This window comes from Scomber japonicus, chromosome 17, assembly GCF_027409825.1.
Source record: "Scomber japonicus isolate fScoJap1 chromosome 17, fScoJap1.pri, whole genome shotgun sequence".
Classification (NCBI taxonomy): domain Eukaryota; kingdom Metazoa; phylum Chordata; class Actinopteri; order Scombriformes; family Scombridae; genus Scomber; species Scomber japonicus.
Window position 1 is genome coordinate 16,990,037 of NC_070594.1, and position 23,105 is coordinate 17,013,141.

Genomic DNA, 23,105 nt, shown 5'->3' on the forward strand with positions numbered 1-23,105 from the left:
ATATATAAGATGAGATGAGATAAGATAAGATGAGATATTCCTTTATTAGTCCCACAATGGGGAAATTTGCATTATTACAGCAGCAAGTGGAATAAAATAGAAGGGCAGCAATAAGAAAATAATAAAGAACAATAATAGTAAATATATAGCCTAATAAAAATAATTGTGACATTATTTACATTATATACAAGAGTAATATTGGTATTGAGTGGTAATATACCAGAGAAGATATTGTTATTGCACATATTAAAGTGTGTATATATATATAGGCCTATATATTATATGCATATTGCATGCAACTGAAATAAGGTAGCTACATGCAGCAGAATGTGATTTTCTTAGACAGGATTCATAGTCTGTGGTCTACACTCCTAAACAGAAGGTGGCAGTAATGCGCACATAAGTCTGTGATGGTGAGGGCGGACCATTGACTGGACTTTGACATTGCAGCTCCTCTTCGCACTGTAAGGCAATAAATAGGAAATAACACTGAGGGACACATCCTTTATGACCTACGTTGCTTTCCGTAGTGGGGAAATTAGGGAGAAGGTCATAAACAATAATAGAAGAAGAGTTTTGAGGAAATCAAATTATTAAAATATTGGTCGCATAAAATGAGAAAAAATAAATAGTTACTCTAAAGCCTGTCGTGGTATTTTGTACAGCAGTGAAATAGACGATTAGTGATTCAAAGATAATGTGTCATGTAGGCTATCTGAGGTGACACCGTAAACAGATACGGTGTTTCAACATCATCTGCAGCTGTGAGCTCACTAACCAGGAAGCAGCAGCTCCTATTCCGGAGAAAACACACCTGTGAAATAAGATCTCGAAGGTGGATACCTGCTTCCACCTTCTGCCCTGAGCCGATGGGACGACCGGGAGTAACGGATCGTCTATAGATCTCATCCGTAACGTTAGACGGCGGTGATGAAGGCAGGTTGCCGCCGGGAACTAACCATACGTCTCTCTGTCAGCTGTTTGTCCCGTTGTGTCGGTCTAATTTAACATTATCATCACGTCAGGTTTGCGGGTTTAGCTTTTTTATTACAGCTGCTTTAGGTCGTTGCCATGCTGTTGTCACATTTGGAGGTATGGAGAACATGTTGGGAGTGTGTTTCCAGACCTTACACAGTACTCCTCTGCTCCCTCACGGCCGCATTGTACTATCTGTGGGGCCGCAAGAGTCAGGTCAGTCTCCGCTAGACTGAACAGCACCGTCCACTCTGTTCTGTTCTGTTTAATTTCTTTTTAATTTCTAATTTAATTCAGTTAAAAAAAATCATATCTTGGTTCAACTTTATTTGATTTTTTAGTACATCTTTCCCACTTCCCACCTTCACCTTTTGTTTTGGGTGGTTGCACTGTTTCAACAATGACACAATCTAATATGAGCTATAGCTTATCATAGGGATGCATATGTTTGACAGTGTGCTTTATCTTACATAATTTAAGGGCTGTAACTAATTTGCTAACAGATAACTATGACAACCCTTATTTTTCATTTAAAAGCAGCATTTGAAAGATGAATAGGCTTAAATATAATATGCTATAATGCAGACATAAGCAAGATATTTTCAATTTCTTATTAATGTATTTGTCAACTATAACCCAGCATACGAAGCTATTATAACATATAAAGAGATAATGAATGCTTGATAAGGTCACAGTAATCATATGTAATGATATATTTTCATTTATAAAAAAAATAAATCTAAAATAACCTGTAAATGAATGCTTTGAGTATGTAATCTAATATCTCTTTATTGCCATTGTTGACAAATATATTATAGAAATACTTAATATTTGCTTACAACTACTTTGTAATGTGTTTAAATCTACTGCTTAAAAATGCTCAATAGGGAAATTAAATGATATTATTGATTCATCTGTTGATTCTTTTGTCAAGTAAACAAAAAATCAGTTTGTAGAATATGAAGAAAAAAAAAACAGTGAAAAATGCCCATCACAGCTCCCCTGGCATTGCACAATGGCAACCCACTGCTCCTAGTACTTACGATGGGTTAAATGCAGAGACTGAATTTCACTGTACAACTGTATGTGTGACAAATAAAGTACCTTTACCTTTATCTTACCTTACAGTATTCCAAAACTCTAGGTGTTCAACAGATGCAAAATCGAAAAAGAGATTTGATTTACAATGATATAAAACAGACAAAGTTGCAATTTCTCACAATTGAGAAGCTGGAACCAGCAAATGTTTGACACTGAAGCTTGGCTAATGACATGATTAACACAATTTTGTCTGTGTTGATTAATCAGTTAATCAGCTAATTCTTTCAGCACTTATCACGTTCAGTTTATGGTAAGAGTAATACCACATTGTATGTTTTGTCTATGTCATAGTCTGCACGTTAGCAGTTGTTTTGCAGAACGCTCTACCGTTTGCTACATCACACACGTTTTTGAACCTCCATACTTCTCCGCCTCACTCGTCTTGTTCTGCATGCATTATTCAGTCTGTCGCAGGTGTGAATTTAACAGTGTCTGTTTCTCAACTTCTTTTCCTCTCAGACACCAGCCCTGGTTTGTAGCAAGGCATTCAGTGTGTTCCTCCACAAGCACTGTCCTGTGGTGGCTGAGAGATTCAGTCCCACGCCATGGTGCTGGGGAGGCCGGTTTCAAACCCTGGTCTGTGCCCTCATCAAGTCCAGACCTGCCGTCGCTTATCGCACGTAGGAAGAATCTTCTGTTAGGATCCTCTTGCTGGCTGACACTCATGTTTTCATCTACAACATTGTCCTTAACGTACATGTCCTCTCTTCTCACTTCGTCTCACAGTGAGCTCATCCGTACAGTTGATGGTGGTCAGATTTCTCTGGACTGGTTGGACAATCAGGCCAGTAAGGCCTACCCAGAATCCTCGACTCGCCCCACAGTGCTGATCCTCCCTGGCCTGACAGGGAACAGTCAGCAATCCTACGTGCTCCATGCTGTTTGCCAGGCCAGTCGCCACGGCTACAGGTCAGTACATGTTGCTCGCTCGTCTCCTCACACTAGGTCATGATTAAACATCATTAAAAATTCAGGAGTTAAAGTAAGCAGGACACTTTGAATGCACTGAATTAGATGTTCACTTAATTCACTTTATACTGTCTGTCCTAATTGGTGCAACACATTGAATTCATTTCAAATTTCAGCTAATTAATGAATTAAAGTCAATAATTCTATCAGTATAGAATGTTTTCTTACTTTTACTTTGTTTTTATATTTGAGAAGAAAGGTTCAGTTGTTGCTGAAGCTGTTTGCATATATTTGTTCTCTCCTAGATGTGTGGTCTTCCACAATAGAGGGTTTGGAGGGGAAGAGTTGCTTGTAAGTACAATGATTACTTAATGAATTGTAGTCCCGTCATGTGAGGTTGTTAAATTTCTGAAGTAGCTTCACACCTTTGTGCTTGTTTGCCTACTGCAGAGTCAAAATTGGTTTAACTTGTGAATGTGCAGGACTTAAAGTAGAGATGCTCTTCTAATATGAAAGTTGACCCATTTCTGCCACTGTGCATGATTGACAGTATGTGTGATTTAGATGCCAGATGCTATAGTGCCTAAAATCTGCCCCTTGCTATATGCAAATTAAACATAATAAAATGACAGAAGGGTAGAGAAGTCAGAAAATATTGAGAGATGGGATCAGGCATGGTTGATTTTTGAATCGAATTTAAATGTTAAAAGACAAAAGCTGGCACTGCAACACTGCATGTAACTGCATGTGTCCTCCTCTGCCCTCCTGCCTGCTTCAGACGCCTGTTACCTACTGCGCAGCCAGTACCTCAGATCTTGAGTGTGTGGTGGATCATGTCAAAGGACTTTATCCAAAAGCTCCTGTGCTTGGTGCTGGTGTGTCTATGGGAGGGTGAGTTGGTGAAAAGGTTTACTTTGGCTGAGAAACGGGTCTAATTTATCTTAGACTTCCGTCCTTTCTCCTGCTTTCCTTTATTCACCTTACCAATTGTTGTCATGTTTTGCAGCATGTTACTATTAAACTACTTGGCCCGTAAGCGCACAGAGTCAGGTATGGTGGCAGGATTTACCATCTCTGTCCCCTGGGATGCGCAGAAGTCCTCTGTTTCCATGGAAGAACCGCTCAACTGGCTGCTGTTCAACAAATACCTCACCAGTGGCCTGTGTCGTGCTGTCAACAGGTCAGACAAGTGGTTCTCAATTCAGCTTTAAAAAATGATTGATGTCCATTCCAGCTTTTAAAAAATCTGTTTCTCACAGGCATAGGAAGATTCTGGAGAAAGTGGTGGATGTTGATTACGTGCTGAAGGTACGACCCGTTCTTTTACTTTTACATCTTTTACATCTTGTCTAATCTCCCTGATTGTCTTCACTCTTCTCATCTCATTCGATCCCTCTCTTTCTAGGCGCGTACTATCCGGCAGTTTGACGAACGCTTCACCTCGTTGCTGTTTGGTTATAAATCTTGTATGGACTACTACCGCGATGCCAGCCCAGGAAGAAAACTCCCCAACACAGCAATACCCATCTTGTGTCTCAATGCTGCTGATGATCCTTTCTCCCCTCAGCATGGTGAGTGGACAGTGGGAGAAGACAGAAGTAGTGCTAGGCTAACATGTTTTAAGCTAACTTTTGTGACTAGATGCATCAGACCCAAACAAGTCTGGCCAGTTTTATCAGTCAACACTTAAAGGAATATATCAATATTTCGGGAAATTTACTTCCCAGTAAAAAAGTTAGATAATGGTGTGACTGAATGCAAACACTGAAAAGACAGGTGTAGCTACAGCCTTAGACTTTGGCCAGCTGGTCTTATTTTTTTATTCCTAATTTTATTTATTGCAGGAATAATGTTTGTTTTCTTCTATTTTGTGGCATATGTTTCAGTCTCAGTCTTTTATCTAATGTTTTGGCTTTGGATAGTCTGACTGTTTACAATATGTTTCCTCCCCTCACAGCCTTTCCCTTGACCACAGTCCAAGGTCTGCCTAACGTTGCTCTTGTGATGACGGACCACGGTGGACACATAGCCTTCCTGCAGGGTTTGTTTCCGCGTGGCGAGAGCTACATGGAGCGCCTGTTCAGCCAGTTCGTCCACGCAGTTTTTGAACACCCGACAGACATCAAGAAAGCTTGTTGCATCGAGGAAGAAGAGATGAGCTCATCTTCTTGCTGAATACCAGAATGACTGCATGAATGAATTCAAGTGAAGCAGTAGAACAACAGATTACAACAAATTCCATCGCTTAGCTTTGCATGGCATGCTGCTATCACAGAAATGTCTTGGTCGCTTGCGTAGAGAATGACCAACTGTATTGTACAATCACATGACCTCACTGCAGCTATGTGAATCTACCTCGCCGTCTCGTCTCAGGTTCTCTTTCAGCGAGCAATTAAGGTTTAAAAAAAGTAGACGATTCCGAAATCAAGCTGTGAACACTACTACATCAAGTATTTTAAAACATTTAGATCAAACTGACAAGCTGATGTCCAATCATTGACACAATTGTCCAATCAGTGCCGTCCCAACTGCACAGATCTATATGTTGAAAATAATGTAAAATTATTTCCTGTAAGGAAAGTGCTATTTAAAAAATAGTTTAATATAAAATAGTTATATTGTCTGATTGATGTAAACATTTATTTAGTCTTGTGCTACTTTGGTTTTCCTTGAAGTGTAAGACGCCTTAAAGGATTATGTTTTAGACTGCATGTATACTTCACACACAATTTCTCAATACATACCATGCACTAAGGTCATAAGGTTCAAATGCTCGAGCTGTCAATCTCAAACTAATAACACCCACACTGTATAATATACACTGTAGTGTATATGAAGAGATTGTCTATGAACAAAGATTACCACCTCATTGTTTTTCTTTTGTTTTAAAGCAAAAAAAAGGGAATCAATTAAATGTAAAAAAAGAAGATATATTTATAGCAGAATACTAGATTCTAATGCAAAATATGTGTATTGAGAGGTAAATGAGACACTGACATGTACAGTTTAGTACAGCTCAGTGTGGTGCCTGAGGAATTGTGGAGAATTTCAGTATCTGGTGGTTCTGAATTTGTATGTGTGTTATTTAGCTTTCCTTTTTGTTTGTCACTGACTCACATTGTTATTTAAATAATGTCTAATTGAGAGAGATTGATGATACAATTCTGACATGCAATTTTATAGTTATTAGAGGACATTTGTCCTGAATAAGTAAACTGATTTTAAGTGCTTTCTACAAGGACCTGATCAGTATATGTATCAATGTGTACTGAATGTATTTTCAAACCAGTCCTGAGCATGAAGTTATTATGTGTGTGCATCACCACAAGCTCACTGGTAATACACATACACACACCACTTTGATTGTGCCAATGCCAAGTATTTATTTGGTCGTTGATTGTTATTAGCAATAGGTGCAGTTGTTTAAAACTTGACTCTTAACAGGAGGTGCTTTCAGCTATGATACAAAAAAGTGAATGTAAAGATTGTGGTAATGTTTGGCTTTTAGGTAACAAGCGTGAAGTATTTTTAAAAGGAAATCACCTGTTTTTTGCTCATCAACTCTGCAGATGTACATGCCTTTAATTGCTGTGTATTTTTAATGTATTTTTCATTTTCACTTGTATATGGACTGTAATCACGGTGTGCAATGTGACTGCAATATCACTTGAGGCTTTTCACTTAAAGACCTATATGGGCATTATTAGATTGTAAATGACTGAATTACACTTGAATAAAAGAACAGTGATACAGAGTTTTTGTTTCAGCTTGTAATTTTGTATCCTGAATTTACCCCCATAAATCCATGGAACTCTAATGATATATTTCTGTTTGTCAAGTGTAGCTGTGATCAACAGTAGCAATTAATTGGGTTTATTTTGTTTTATAAACTCTCTAAAAATGTCAGTCCTAATGGAAAACTCTCATAGCATATACACTACCTGTCACCAACTTCCTCCTGGTGCAGCTGCAATCCGAGCCCTTTTATTGCAGAGTGGTGGGTCATTAATGTCGTTGATTAACCAGACAGGGTATCAATAATTAACAGTGAACAATAAAGGCCAACGCCCTCTGTCACAATGCTAACCCTTCAGCCTCATTTAGATTCATTTAATGATGCTGCGGTCTGGAAAACATTGAGTGACATTTACCCTGTGGAAAAATAGAGACCTAATGAAGTAGGAACTTTCCAGCTCTGCCAGATATAATCTGTGAGATGTCCTGGTTGCCCTCAGCTTCGATAATTCACCTCAACTCCAGCTGTCAGGTGGGCAAATGTGACTCTCAGGGGAAACTTGGCCCTCATTATGATCTTGGAGTAAAAAGGCTGTGTTCCAAAACAAAACCCTCTCTTTTGTAGTTGACAAAAATATCTCGGTAGAAGAAGGTGGAAGAAAGCACATGAGAAGATATATAAATAATTTCTTTGTTTACTTTATTCTTATTATTTTTTCCTCATATCGCTTACCCTTTTTTGTCATCTCTTACAGTGCATTTCTCTTTGTTTACTCATGCCTCCACTTTTATTTCTTCAGGTATCTGTCTTCTACGTCAACAGGAATTTATGTACCATTGTCAAATCCCTAGCTTTCAATGTAAAAACTAGCAATATACACATTCTTTGTTAGAGAAACTAGCATAATCCTAAATAAAATGCCATGAAATCATACTAAAGCTGTGCATCATGTCAGCTGAGCATGATTTTTACACCTCAACTTTAGCTTTCACACCAGTCCTCCTCCTTCACTTCTATATTCCTCTACATGGTGTGATGGGAGGAGCCTCAGGTTATAGTTAATGATTCAACACCAGAGATGCTGAGATTGACAGATAGAGGAAGAAGAGGAAAGATTGAGAGAGAGGGAGAGAGAGAGAGGAAGAGAGAAGTGAAAATAGTAAAAGCTGAAGAGCAGACATGGCGAAGTGAGCTGAGAAAGGCTGCAGCAAGCGCAGAAGAAGAAGAAGAAGTAATGCTAAAGAGACTGCAGACTGTATGTTGGTGTCTACTCAGGTGTGTCCAGTCTGTAGTCAGTCTGGGGTCAAGCAGGTCGCAGAAATCGTTCACACAGCGAATACTTCTCTGCGGCTGCAAGTGGATATTATAAGCAGGTCAGGGTGATTATTTGGCTCTTATGATCCATGCGGCCTCTATAGGCTCACTCATCTTCTCTTCTGATCCACACAAAGTCTACAGGTGAGTGTGACTCCTACATGCCATAGTGTCTTTGAGTATTGTGTGTCATGGCAGCTGTGTTTCAGTCTGTGCTCCAGATCCCCATTTTGTCATGTGGCTTGGAGTGTTTAAAGTACAGAATGTTTTGCTTTAAAGGCTTGTGAACAGTGAAACAGCCTTTTGTAACAGTCAGATGGTTTAATTATAAGTCTATTAAGTAAAAAACATGATTTCACATGTGCCAGAAATCTTATTATGCAGTGGAAGAGCGCCAGACACTACTCTCATGCGGGTTTGTGTTTCCTATGAGAATTCAGCTATCGTACACACGGCCATGAATTAGTTATAAGGCAGTATGGCGTGTACAGTAGGCTGGCTGTATAAGTGTACTGGTGATCAGTCTGGCATCATGTTCCGGCTTTGCTGCTGAAAGTCAGACACAAATAGCTTGTTTTATTTGTGTCTTTTCTTCTAAAGATTGTGAGCAAAAATCAACTATGTCTGTCCTTAACTTAATAGTCTTTACGAGGCTGTATAAAGAGAGGGTTATAGCTTTCCACCATGTAATCTGATGGATGACTGATTTGAAATAAAAGTGATAATAATCATATACACACACAATATACAGCCAATGCACAACCAGCAGCGCACTTCTACCTACAATATCTTTGTTTCAATCACAGATGCCCCGGGCTGAAAGTGTAGAGTTAAACTAAGAGTTGTTTCCCTTTTATTAAATGTTGACCAGCCGCCAGTAATGGTTATCATATAACTTGTCTTCTTTTATGGCTGCAAGTTCCAAGAAAGCCTACCAATTATGTTTGTGCACAGCTCTCTGTGTTTGAATATGAAAGGTTAATAAAACACCCTCAGGGAAAGTAGGTGCACCATGTAGTGACATATTTTTTGTTGCCATTACGCTCCCTGTAGAATTTTAATGATTGTAACCCTAACAGTCAAAGCTTTGTCTTTCCTATGACACAGGCCCATTAACTCCTGGCACTGCAGCTTTGAATTATGCGCTGAAGTTAATAATCTCACTCCTTTGATTGTAAATCATTGGTGCTGTGGAAAATATTGTATCCAATATAGGTGACAAGCAATGCTGTAAGGGGGTTTTATCCCACTCATTGTCAGTATCACCTTCTGTCCACACCTGTATCAAAGACACAGTGGTGTTTAATAGTGAAAAAAACAATTTCCCCTGTGACAGTTTGATGGCTTATTGCACCATGACTTTATGATTCGCCTTAACATTGCGCCTAATCTCCGAGCTGTCCAATGTTCAGGGTAAGGGAGTGGTAGCTGGGGTCACGTGACGAACACAGCGATCACAGGCTTGACTTCACTGGGACTGATGTGTGTGCTTTGTGAATTGATTCTGTAACAGATGGCCTTGTTTTTATATTGACAGTAATGTTTGGCCAGTCAACAGAAGGATAAACATCTTTGCATGAACGGCAAAATGAAAATCGTTACCAGGGCTTTTGTCAACAGATCACCTGGATAAAGAGATATTGACTTTTGTTGAATGGTTAGCTCCATTCTCAACACTTAGAGACTGAATTATAGAGCAGCAATTGTTAATGTTGCAAATTATTACACAGGATGAGATAACAAAACCACAGACATAAACCCTCAGTCTGCAAAAAGGCCACCATGAGGCCTTTTTTTGGTATAATTTGGACAGGTTTTGTGTCTCAGGAACAGTAATAGATCTTTAGCAAAAGCTGACAGGATGTGACAGCGTTCAGAAAGCACCCTGTTGACTGTCCATCATTAGTGTGCATTATTCAGTGGGGCTCCTGCTGTGTGCAAGCAGTGGCTTGTGAAAAAGCCTGGATACTATAACATCAAAGAAACAGTGTGCAAAGTTACATGCAGTTTAAATGTGATATCTGGGGCTTTGTGTGCAGATGCATTGTTCAAATCTATTCTTACTTGCCTGCTACTGTTTGTGCTGCAGTTCATCTGTCTCTCATCTTCTTCATTCCTCCTGTAGATCTTTATTTTGCTGTATTTTTTCCATTATAGGCATGGAGACGCAACTAGAGGACCTGAGGCAGCAGCTAGAAAAGCAATGTCTGATTAACCAGGAGCTGCAGAGGCAAAACAAAGACTTGGGTGTGTACAACAATATATATTTAATTACATTAATACAATCAAATATTTATTGTAACATTTTCATTCATGTAAAGCCATGATGGAAACAAATTACAGGAAGTGCAACACCATATCAAGATTTTCAAGATGTTTTGCAAACTAAACATATGTATCTGGATTCATCCTCACAGAGCAGCGACTCCAGGAGAAAGAAAAACTTTTGCAGGAGCTGCAGGGTCAATATCACGAGCTTGGTAAGAGGCCATTATGGGCACCAGGGGCAGAGACACACACACACTTGATATAGGGGAAATTTGATATAACATGGCAGCCATTTAGCTAACCTATCATTTGTGCTCCCCACTGTTTGTCTGTTTCAGATAGTCCCTCCCAGAGCGATAATGAACCTGAGTTCAGGAAGAGCCGTGCAGCTGTCATCTCTTCCGAACCAATCCCTGAAACCCTGGACATTGCACGCACCGGGGTCAAGAAAACTGTCAGGTTAGTCATCACTGTAACTGACAAGACAATTATCCCATTTCAGTACATTTTATTATATTAACAGTCTCTTAATAACATGTCAAATACCTACATAATGTATGAATAGCTTCTATGTTGCATGGGAGCCCCCCAAGAATTAAATTGATCTTAAATCACATAAATCATCATGACTTCTTTTACCTTCCATCTCTAGCGAGACAAGTCTGATCGTCAAAGCCATCCAGAAGAATGACTTCCTGAGCCGTCTCGATGATGAGCAAATAGCCATGATGGTGGATCTCTTAGTGGCATTTGACTACAGCCCCGGGGATGAAGTCATTAAAGAGGGTGTTGAAGGAGACAGCATGTATATAGTGGCAGGTGGGGACACATCTGGGTGCATGTTAATGTGTGTCTTTCTGTCTGCATGTGCTTCAGTTTCTTTGCATTTAAAATTGAGAGATCTTCTTTGACTTTCTATTTCGATATGAAAAACACACTGGTAAAAAAATATGTAATAAAAATCTTTTTTTACCCTCCCTTCTTTTAGATGGTGAGCTTTGTGTCACCCAGGCAGGCCGGAACCTCCGAACCCTAACCAGTGGTGATGTGTTTGGGGAGTTGGCCATCCTGTACAACTGCAAACGGACAGCGACAGTCAAAGGTCAGCCCCTGTCATGATGACTCTTGCTGCTATATGCAGATAAAATGCTGCAATTCTTTATCTTCATACTACAAGTGTGTATGTTCATTCCCCCATGGGGACCTCAGCCCAGCATATTGCTGTTAACACTGGTTGTAAACAACAGAGACAAACATAAAGGGATGTTCTGTCTGTTGTAATTCTCTTGCTGTAGCTTCAGCTACCTGTGAGTGAAGTCATGAGGAGGAACCTAATAACAAAGAGTCAAAGCAGACTGGGGATCAGGAGAGCCCATGCCTCTCAAAGATTTTAGAAAGAAACAGATGTTGAGTGCACTGGATGCGATGTGGATATAGAAAACGATCTAAAAAAAAGATGTACAGTTTTCTAGCATTCAATAAAAAACAGAAATTCTATTAAATTATAAATGGAAATTCTGCTTTCATCCCTGAACTACTGCACTCACTAGACTTTAAAGCCTTAACTTCATTTTAATCTAACTAACTTCTGCTCATGTTGCAGCAATGACAAAAGTGCGTTTGTGGTGCATGGAGCGACAGACTTACAGGACTATCATAACGAACAAGTCCAAGAAGAAACGGGAGCAGCTCATGGGTTTCTTGAAGACGTATGTTTATAGCCTGAGCAACAGTACAGATCTCTTCAGCTAGTTGAGTTTAATGTCTTGCTTTTGTTATTTCCTTTCATGTCACCCTCCCATAGCAGTATTGGTACCTTTTCTGGACCATATAACACCTCTTATTTATAACTCTACAGCTATATTTTCATGCTGTCACAGGTCTCGTACTCTGAAGGACTTAAATGATGCCCAGTTATCCAAAATCATTGACTCCATGGAGGAGGTGAGTACTTAGGTTGTACTTACCTTGTGAATGTTGAGTGTTACAAATCCCGTTCATGTGATACAAATCATTAAGTAAATAATTTGAATTGAATAAACATTGAATAAACTCAAATATGAATGCCGTCAAATTTTTTTTGTTCGTATAATGTTAATATTTTGAATCTCAGTGTCCTGGAATAAACTATTTCTGTACACATGATAAATAATCTTTACATTCTTGCCTCTTTTTTCTTGCTTTTTCCAGGTGAAGTACCAGGACAAAGATGTTATAGTTCGAGAAGGATCCGAGGGAAACACATTCTACATCATCCTTAAAGGAGAGGTAATGTGGTACCTACTGTGTGCACATACTTATATTTAAATTTAATACTAGCCTATGAGTATACATGCATTTATTGCACTCATTGTCTTTCTCTCCCTCTCACATGTGTCCCCCCACCTCAGGTCCTAGTGTCGAAGAACGTGAACGGCCATCAGAAGCAGATTCGTAGAATGGGAAAAGGGGAGCATTTCGGGGAACAGGCCCTCATACGGTAACCATGGCAACGCAACATATGCCTGAGGACATTTGCAAGAGCCTTGTGCAACATCCACTGCTCCGTTGCACTTTATTCGGCTGCTCTCATCCTTGACGTTCCAGTTGTGCAACCTGCCGATTATCTTTAAATCTGCAGTCACCAAAGATCAAATCCCTCTGCTGCTGCACTGAGCAGAATCTTGAAAGTTTCCATAAATTACATAAAACCTCTTATTACAGTAGCACAAATTATCACACATTTGCAAACTGCTATAGATATGCAGCCAATTTGGGGTAGATTAGGCAAAATTTGGACATTTACAACTCTTACAAATTAATCTTTTGTAGTAAAGTTGTAGTGGGCCATTGTGGGTGTCTGAAGTACTGCATAAAAACAAAAAAAGGAAAAAGTATAATTACATAAAAACATTGGGTTGATATTGGCTTTTTTATTGCAAATCAGATTTCATGCCACTAAATGTGTTGTCTTATTTGTAGGTATTTCAGTTTCTGAATTGTGCAGTCTAGAAATGAATTAATATGTAATATTAAAGTAACTTTTCTGTATCAACATATATGTATGTGTTGGAAAAGCATATATATACCAACACATAGTCTGCCATGATCCTGTAGATAGACAGATGTCACTGTCACTGTTAGCACTGTTTTCAGGTGCTAATACAAACTTTCCCCTCAGTTACCCCTCTAGTATATATATATATATATATATTGTAATGACATCCTGTTTTCCAGGGCTGTCATGTGAAATGTTTTTCTTCTTGCAGCGAGGTGTTGAGAACTGCTACCTGCGCTGCTGACGGCCCTGTTACCTGCTTCTCCATAGACAAGGAGTAAGTTTGACTCGAGATTGAATTCTGAGTTTAAACGAATGTGATATTCCTGTTTAGTCAGACTCTGCAGTGACAGCTGCTGGTCCTGCAGGGAATGTTTGACTTCCTCCAGTGGATCTGTTTTCTGTCAGTGTCATCTTGTTTGCACTGTGTTTGCTTTCTGCTGAGCATTTTGCAATTTCCTGATTGACAGATAGATTGATTAATGTGCCTTTTTTCTTCAGGGTATTTGAAGAGACAATCCCCATAGAGCACCTGGAGCTTTTTGATGAGTATGTGCTATAAAACACTTCATAATCATCTCTATTTTCCTCCATCTTGTGAGATTATAATATAATCTAAATGTAATGGACTCTCCTGTTTACTTTTTGACTTTTGTTTTGTCTTTACAACCAGCTCCAAAGTGCTGCAGGAGGCAAAGGCTCCAGAAAAGTCTGGGTGAGAGGCTGATAAAGATGAAACGCTGTCATATCAATCACACAAATTAGTTTTAGAATCTTTGATGAAATCGGTTACATTCTCTGTCTCTTCTAGTCCCAGCTCTACTCTGAAGTTTAAGGACCTTCTCCCTGTGCTGTACCAGGAGGGTCGATATCAAGGAGATCCTGTCACCCTTGGAGTTGGAGGGTTTGGCCGTGTTGAGCTAGTGAGTGTATTTGTTTTTGCATGGACACACTTAAGATAATTACTGACTTAAAACCTTTCACAAAATGCTGTATTTGTGTGTGATATTTGAAGTTTCCTTCCGAACATTTAGCTCTGATAACTTAGTACTGATCAGTAATTATTTTTTGCTATTGCTCAGATGACCACACTGGTCCATGGGAAATATTATGCCATGAAACGAGTCAGCAAGAAGCACATTGTGGCAAAGAGACAGGAGGAACACATGCTGTTTGAGAAGAAGATCCTTAAATCCATCCAGTGCGACTTCATCGTCAGGTACCTCCAATGAAGGATGCTGACTGAAATTGTTTAATTACATTGTGCAAGGGACAGAGAACTTGAAAGTGTCTTTTTTTTCTCTCTCACTCTTTCGTCAGGCTTCATGCAGCTTTCAAAGACTCACGATATATCTATATGGTCATGGAGTTCTGTGTCGGTGGGGAGATCTGGACCAAACTCAAAGAAGTGTGAGAAAACACAGCCAAAAAAAATCACAATGAGACAACACTTTGAGAGTTTCTCATTTCCTTATTTTGATATTTTGTCTTTTTCAAGCAAGGCCATGGGGTAAACTGTTACACAGGATCAGGAGTGTGATACAGTCAATTTTTTTTTGAATGAGAGCACAGTTTCAAACACAAATGAAACAATGATACAAATGTGTTGTGCTGAAAACAATAAATGACCAATGATTAAAGGACAGCAAGCCAACACTAATGTTAATTACTTGTTGAGTTGATGCTTAAGTCACTTTAAATACAGAGATTCTGAAGCTTTCATTTACAAATGTATTAAAATCATACTGTGATAGAGACAGAGATGAAGAATTGTTTTTGTGTTAGATTCATTTTGGTTTAAGTTTTTATTCATCTTGAGATCACAGCTTGACATTCTGAAGTTGCATTTACTGTACTGCTGCTGCCACTGTCTGACACAGAGAAATATATTATAGCTGACAGTGCTACCCAAAGCAATCTAGAGTGACAACCACAAAACAAACTTCAGTTGCCAAGAGCTTTTATTGACCTGGCAGAAGAAAAGAACAATAACAGCAAATGATTGAAGGATACAAAAGCTTTGAAAGCAACCAACAGATAAAGAAGGTGTTTGAGAGTGGTAGTTTATCCTCTTTTGTCTCTGTGGTTATTTTGTCAGAGGGCGTTTCGATGAACCCGTTGCTATGTTCTGCACTGCTTGTGTGGTGGAGGCCTATGCCTACCTGCATAAGAAGAACATCATGTACAGAGACTTGAAGCCTGAGAACCTGATGCTGGATGTGAGGGGTTACGTCAAACTGGTGAGTCATTTGTGTGAGTGTGTGTTTGTGTGTGTGTGCATGTCTTTTTGTCTTTGAGTCTTTGAGACAACTAATTTCAGTTGAAAACCAGTGTTGTGAGGACATTTTAGCTGGTCTTCAAAACTTCAAAGAGCTTAAAGAAGAGGACGGGGTTAAAATTTGGTTTTAAGGTTGGCGTTAGATTTGGATTTAGGTTGAGGTTTAGGATAAAAGCTGGGTTTAGGTATTTAGTTTGATGGTCCTCACAAGGATATAAAGACAAATCTTTAACCTCTTAGTACAAGATACTTGTCAGGAGTGTTTGAACATGTGTTTCTATGGTTTTTTGGGTTGTTCTTTTTTGGCCTTTTCACAGTTTCCATACCAAGAGGCTATACCTACAGATGGTGCTTCAATGCAAATAATAATGTCCATTATTTAAATATTCTTCCCTTTGTGTGTGTGCGTCTGTAGGTGGACTTTGGCTTTGCTAAAGAGATGGTGCGTGGTGAAAAAACCTACTCATTTGTTGGTACTCCTGAGTACATGGCCCCCGAGATCATCAAGAACCAGGGACATGATTTCGCAGTCGACTTTTGGTCCCTTGGTGTCTTGATCTTTGAGCTACTGGCAGGAAGGTATTATTTATATGACATGTCTACTCATACTAATAAAATAAGTTGTTGAGTAAAACACCTAACCTTTCATTTTCCCTGTCTGTTTCGAGGCAGACAGTCTTACAGGGTTCATATCTCATGAGCTTGTATTAGTATATGATCAAAACTCTTAAATTCTGAAGCAAAATGAGAATTTTAGGTGATAACAGACAAAAATGAAGTGAGCTGATACATATATATGTTAAGGCTTTATGTTAACCAGTAGATGGCAGCATAGAAATATGACATCTGCAGTGGTGAAACACAGCCGTGTCTTTTTTCATAATTCAGTTTAAGCACTCACAGGTTCAGATTATCAAACAGCAACTGATTGATTGGTTGGTTTCAAGGCCCCTTTTTAAAGTTTTAAAATCTCTTTTCATATTTTCAGCCCCCCCTTTTCAAGTTCGGAGCCTCAGAAGATTTATGCCAAGATTTTGGATGGGGTGCTCAAGTATCCTCCTTACTTGAGCGAGGCAGCCAAGTCCATCATTAGTAAGCTGTGCAGGTGAGAGGAATGAATGATTAAAATGATGTACACTGATAATATGCATTCAAAATGGACTCAATGTATTGGCTGAATTATTCATTCATAAAACAAAGTGGAATATGCATGTGAAACTTACACAAAAGTTTGGGTATATCTTATAGTTATCCCAGTGTAGAGCATGAATTTCATTGTATGGTAATGCGTACATTTTTTTCTTGAAAAGTGGAAGCTCATGAATGAATTGGCTGTGTGCTTTTGTTTTCAGACCTCGACCAGGTCAGAGGTTAGGTAACACCAAGAATGGCATCAAAGATATACGGCATCATAGGTAATCATGGCAACATTTCATGAAGAAATGACCCTAACCTCATATCTTGGGTTAGAAGATCACTTAACACCCAAGATATGGTTGAGAAAGTCAGGTCTACATAGATAATTCCCCACTCCCTCCATCTTTGACCTATAATCTCTCTCATATTTTCACTTCAGGTGGTTCAGCAGTATGAACTGGCACAAGCTGCGTATGTGTCAGCTCGATGCTCCCACAGTCCGGCTCATACGCAAGGCAAGTCAAACCATTAGCTGAGTGCTTTGTTGTTGTGTAAATTAAGGAAATCTGAACCAGAGATCACTGCATGTTCACTTGCAGTAAGGATTTTGTGTTGTAATTTTAAGTATTATTCATTTTTTAGGACCGTCTTACTACTGTTCATTAGTCATGGTTTACCTTTCCTTCTCCAGGGCCCCTGCTATATCAACTTTGATCGTTTCGCTTATGACCTGGCGAAGGCAGAAGAGGAATTCTCTGGTTGGGACCGTAACTTCTAACTTCTGAGGGTTAAGGATCAAAGGCCTCAGGAGTTGCCACAATCATCCACATATTGATCCACACCAGAAAAGATCTTGCCAGCTTGAATTGGCTTTCTCAAGACTTTGATTAACCTCAGTTTGAGCCAAAACAAGGTTATTGAATCTACTGAAATAATATGCTTTAGAATCATAATAGGGAGGTGAACACACACCTTTGGCTACGCGCCTGCATCTAGAGACTGAATTGGTGAAAATAAGCCTTAAAATGTCCAGAATGTTTGATCTTGTCATCAAAATAAGACAAAAAGTCTAAAGTCATGCTAGCAGCTTGATGCTAACATCAGCATGTTACCATGCTCACAGAGATAATGCTAGCATGTTGATGTGTAGTGGTTGTAATGTTTGCCATCTTGTGTTAGCAATTCTTAAATTTGCTAATCAGCACTAAACACAACGTACAGTTGAGTCCGATACAAAACTTAAAATGTTGTCCTGATGATGGCGCTAAAGGAAAAGTCAGAAGATCTCCAAAGTCCTTACAATTAATCCTGACTGGGACATGCATGTCTGAACCAAATGTCATGGCAATCCATCCAGTAGTAGTAGTAGTTGTTATCTCAATAGAAAATAAAAATGTAAATATCCTGATAGAGCTAGAAGATAACCAAAGTCAGTAAGATTCATCCTGAGGAGGACATGAATATTTGTACAATCCATTAAAAAGTTTCGATCTGTAACAAAAATGTTAACTTGCTGGAAGCACTAGAGAAAAAGTCATAGGATTGCCAAAGTTATTAGAATAAATCCATGAGGACAGCTGAACATCTACATTAAATTTCATAACAATCAATCCAATTGTCGAGATATTTCCCTCTGAACTACAAATGTTAACTTCATGGTGCACCACATTCATTAGGATTGAATGTGTGAACAAACTGTTGATGGCATTGGGAGTGAAGTGGTAGACTGTTAGACCTCTAGCATGGCTAAAAACAGAATCCATTTCAAAGTTCAAACTGTAATTAGATTATTAAATTACTGTAGAACACTACAGCAACACCTTTTTCCTGTTTTGCTCTGTGTCTGCACAGAGTCTACAATCAAGGTGACATGGCGTGAGGCCAAAATATGTGATGTTAGGTGTTCAAACAAGATGCCAGGAAATTCTGTTTCCAAAGTCAGTGCAGGGAGATTTGGTGCCTGATGATGTGTTAATAACATCATCCCTTTAACACTCTGTACAGATTAGAATAAAACACAAGTCCAAATGCTTGCTAGCTGAGAATTAAGGCTTGAAAAAATACGCTACAATCTGTACAAGCCTGGAAGAAGAAAAAAATCAATACTCATTTATGTGTTGTACAAGTTTATTTTTGTTTGGATCTACTGTATGTTAGTGTTAAAGATAAACCTGTTTCTCTCTTTTAAATGCTTGAATATTGTTAAAGTTGGATTTTTTATTATAAACTATCACAAACAGCCTCCCTTGAGAGGTTTTTCCTGTTTTTGAATATCTGCCTCCTTTTTACATGCAGACTATTTTCATGCACCTTGATTGTTTTTGAAAAATCATAAAGGAACATCCTGATGAATTTCTATATGACTGTTTAGTAAATAAAAATGCTCCTGTTTACTTGAGTTTGATGTGTGATGTACTTCCACATAAACTGCAATGCAATCAAATGTGTTAAAGGGTTGTGCAGATTTTAGCATGTGTCAAATCACACACATTTTTCCAACAGCAAGCAATAAAAAGTATTTTGAGTTTAGATAGTGAGATATGAGAGGGGGGGGTGTATTGTGGTTATAAAGATGTTATCAGAGAGAAAAATGGCTTGGGACAGTGTGAGGGGTTTAGTCTGATGGACCTGACAGTGGTTGCAGCTGAATTGTTATGGTCTGGAGGGGTACAGCTGTCTGTCATAGCAGCAGGTTGTAAGGCATGAGGAAGGAGTCCTCCTGTTCCTTCCTGTTGCCTGTGACTTGCCTGCTGAGACCAGTTTTCCGCATCAGATCAGAAAACAACACATGAAAGCAGTCATACTTTCCACTGGGGAAAGATACACTACCAGATGTTTCCCTCCTGCAGAAAAATACAAGATACCTTCAAGTCCAGAGTTTAATACAAAGTTCAGTCTTCTCACATACAGCAATGACAGCAGCTGTGCAGAGGATATACAGTATGGTGGTGAACTGTTGTTTCCTGCTGTCCTGTGTGTAGCAGTTGTTTGTCAATAGCCTTATCTTACCTGCAGTGCATATGGCAGCAAAGAAACAGAGTAAACAGGATAGAGTAAATTCTATATATATATTTGATTTATTTTTTACAACAAATCCCAAAAAACACCAAAACCAATAGTGCATTAATTTGTCTCTCAATACTTCCTGACTGCCCAGAGCTCATTTTGTACCAAATGAAGAAGTGAATAATTATAAACAGGTCCCAAACATATACCTCCAAGAGTACATTTGTTGGAGATTATTTTCAGCCATGCATTAATATACACATTTTGGGAGTCTTTGCAGCAGCGGATTGGTGTATGTTTACATCACAATATCACAAGCGGGAATCCATCTTGTCAGGCTTCAAGTTATGCAATAATGTCTGAACCATCAGTCAGTGTCACAATCCAGCTGCCTCACAAGGCAAGATGGTGATAGATAGATGGTGAGAGTATGTTTGCTTTTTTGAAAAGGACTTCCCTATTCCAGTTTTCACCAATGACTTTTCAGTTAGTTCTGTGTAACAAACCATCTGGTTTCAAATCTCCTTTGTGTTGGACTGACTCAAAATAAACAACAGTGCCCATATTCATGGTAATGAAGGAACATGTCACACAATTCAACAGTGTGGCTCCTTTTTGTACTTTCAATAGTTTTGGACAACAATGAAGTTCTATGGCACAGAGAAATAAGCTATTATTAGGCTTTGGCTACACAAGCTAGACTTGTCAGCTGTAGATTTGAGTGCCTTTGTGGAATTTGCTGACAATAAAAACACTATGCAATTGAATATTGCCAACATTAGCTGGCTAGGGTGCTAATGAAAACAGTCCATAAAATTGTGAATTAAACACTGTTATAAAACATTAATATAACATATAACATTTCCTGACTAGACAATGGAAGTGAATGTGGCTTGCCCTGTTCCTCGTATATATGAATGGGAAGTACATTTCAGTCTACTAATAATAATTCATATTTTGATTTGCAGTTAACATTATCCTAAGACACTAGAGATTGCCATCAATCAAAGATAACATAGAGAAGGACAATATTGTTAAGATGTAAATGAAACATTATCTGCAAATGAAACAATTTGGAACTGAAACCGTATGTCTTGCATTGTATGTTTCACATGTTACATCAGAGTATCTTATCATACCACTGCTGTCAATGTATCTCCAGACACAGAATATGGGTGTTAACCCTGACAGGATCAAACAAAGGTTTCCACAGAAAAAACAGTTCAATCAAAGGTAAGAAGGTGTCTGACCCTGACTTGTTTCTGTGAATTTCTCTCTATCTTCAGGTCTGTGGGGGAAATTATTGCTGAACTCAGTGTGAGGGGATTGACTCCAGTCTTAGACCTCCAAGGAAAGCAGATAATTTGTGCCACAGCAGGGCCTTGGTCTTTCTTCTTTTCTGGGTGGATTTTCTCTAATGACCAGTCTGGAGTTAATTAGACTGTTTACACCTGTGTTGATTAATCATTGATTGCACCTGCTTTGTTGACTACTTAAGCTCAGTTTGGCCACTTATGTTCAAATTGTCAGAATGGGTTTCTGTTTCTGTGCAGAAAGATCTGACCAATGATTAGTTTGCTGGCTTTCAATGTTAGCACTGGGCAGTTTCTGGGTTTTGTGAGAGTCTGCTAACCGAACTAACCTTAGCTATCAATATTGCATGAAGACTGCATTCCTCTGCAAACATGTCAAAGGAACCAGTACACAAGAAAGAAAAACACTGTCAAACAAAACTGAACTTCAACATTAATAACATATAATAACATCAATAAAACATTAACATCCCTGACATCAACAACTCCGTTTGAGCCTGGCCTTCCAACCCTCGAAGCAGCTTAGCCAAAAGAACCTCAAAGCAGCAGCTCAGTGCCCGCTGAAAAGGTCTACTTTTGGAGCCCTTCCAAAATACCCTGGATTACATTGCAGCCCATTTTGCAGCAGCCGGCTAAACGCACCTTCATTCAATACTGCACAAATTTCAAAACTTGTTGTCCCCATTGATCACTCAAAAATGATGGGAAAATAGGGTCCAGGTTGAAAATACCTCAGTTTCCCTTTATAACATTTGAAAGAAAGTTGTCTGTATTTCTGATACATTGTGAATTGTTAAAGGAGGACCTGAGACCCATTCCTTCAACCTATTTCAAAGAGATGGAACAGAAACTAGCAGCAGCAGCAAGTTTCCAAAACATTTCAAGGGCACTGAAACACCCTGACATCCTTGCTGTGCTGTTATGTGTCTAATGGACTAGAAATCTGTTCAGAGCTGAGCTTTAGTCAACTTTATGGCCTTGGGCAAAGACTTCAGGCTGTACAGCTTCCCAGAGATGCTTCACCCTCTTACTAGACATCTGCAGGATTTAGAGGTCAAATGGTGACGAGATAATCATAAGTGTAAGGGACTTTACAATAACCACTGAAATGAATGGGTGCAATGTCCATAATCAGAAAGAAAAATTAATAAATTGTATGGACTGGCAATAATTCACCTTCTTTCGTGCATTAAGGATAATTCTATGTATTTTTGAGCATGCCTGCTTTACACACTACAAATAGCATTCAAGATATGATAAAAATAACCATGTGATTGGGTTGCTGTCATTATTTTTTATCAAGGACATATTTTCTAACTGTATCTATTCATGCTCCACAGGGAGTATTGAAGTAGTAAAGGTTAGGATGTCATTCATCCTCTCAGCATGAGAGGATATCCTATCTGCAACACACTGGAAACGACAGGAAAATGCTAGCTAAAGTCACATATTAACTGCACAGACATGACATTGGTTTTGATTTTCTCATCTAACGATTGGCAAGAAAGCAAATAAGTGTATTCCCCAAAATGTCCCACAGCACTTTAATTATCTATCTGTTTACTCCATCTTCCAGTCTTTATACTATGATAAGCTAATTGTCTCTTGGCTCTGGCTCCATATTTAGTACATGGACATGAGAGTGGTATTTCACCTCTGTGTAATATTGCAAAATATCAAAGTATATTTTCAAAGCAAAAAACCAAAAAGTAATTTTCCCTTGCTCAATTCAATACAATGCTGTTTTTGCTACTACAATAACTTGGTCTGGTACAACTGTTGTGTGCACTGACTTGGTTACCCTTTTTTACTTGTTATTATTTTCACACTGGCATTTACCATCAGTTCATAGCACTTACTCCAAAGCACAGTGTCTACTGTTCAGCCGAGGTTATGTAGGCTTGCTTTAAGGCTTTAGACAAGATAGAGCATGGAGGGCACAGATTGACTTTCATAGAATTTCAAATGTCCTCCCTTTTCATGAATCGGCAGCAACACTAGACCTATTCAGCTGAGGTAGTCAATAACAGC

General features: G+C 38.9%; 2 protein-coding genes across 2 annotated transcripts; both read left to right on the forward strand.

Moving 5' to 3' along the window:
- The first annotated feature begins 538 nt into the window (after positions 1–538).
- LOC128377265 (phospholipase ABHD3-like) lies at positions 539–5,473 on the forward strand. Its single transcript, XM_053337184.1, has 9 exons — positions 539–1,191; positions 2,536–2,696; positions 2,803–2,985; positions 3,291–3,336; positions 3,764–3,876; positions 3,992–4,165; positions 4,245–4,293; positions 4,391–4,556; positions 4,943–5,473. The coding sequence occupies exons 1-9, from the start codon at positions 1,072–1,074 to the stop codon at positions 5,158–5,160; spliced, it is 1,230 nt and encodes a 409-aa protein (XP_053193159.1). The 5' UTR covers positions 539–1,071; the 3' UTR covers positions 5,161–5,473.
- Positions 5,474–7,992: 2,519 nt separating this feature from the next.
- On the forward strand, positions 7,993–17,752 carry prkg3 (protein kinase cGMP-dependent 3). Its single transcript, XM_053337022.1, has 22 exons — positions 7,993–8,179; positions 10,193–10,282; positions 10,453–10,515; positions 10,642–10,762; positions 10,956–11,122; positions 11,292–11,405; positions 11,907–12,012; positions 12,184–12,247; positions 12,494–12,571; positions 12,694–12,782; positions 13,552–13,617; positions 13,842–13,889; positions 14,014–14,055; positions 14,152–14,263; positions 14,423–14,559; positions 14,661–14,750; positions 15,439–15,580; positions 16,034–16,197; positions 16,607–16,723; positions 16,971–17,033; positions 17,195–17,270; positions 17,447–17,752. Exons 2-22 carry the CDS (start codon positions 10,195–10,197, stop codon positions 17,531–17,533), a joined length of 2,034 nt encoding a protein of 677 aa, XP_053192997.1. The 5' UTR covers positions 7,993–8,179; positions 10,193–10,194; the 3' UTR covers positions 17,534–17,752.
- Positions 17,753–23,105: the final 5,353 nt, after the last annotated feature.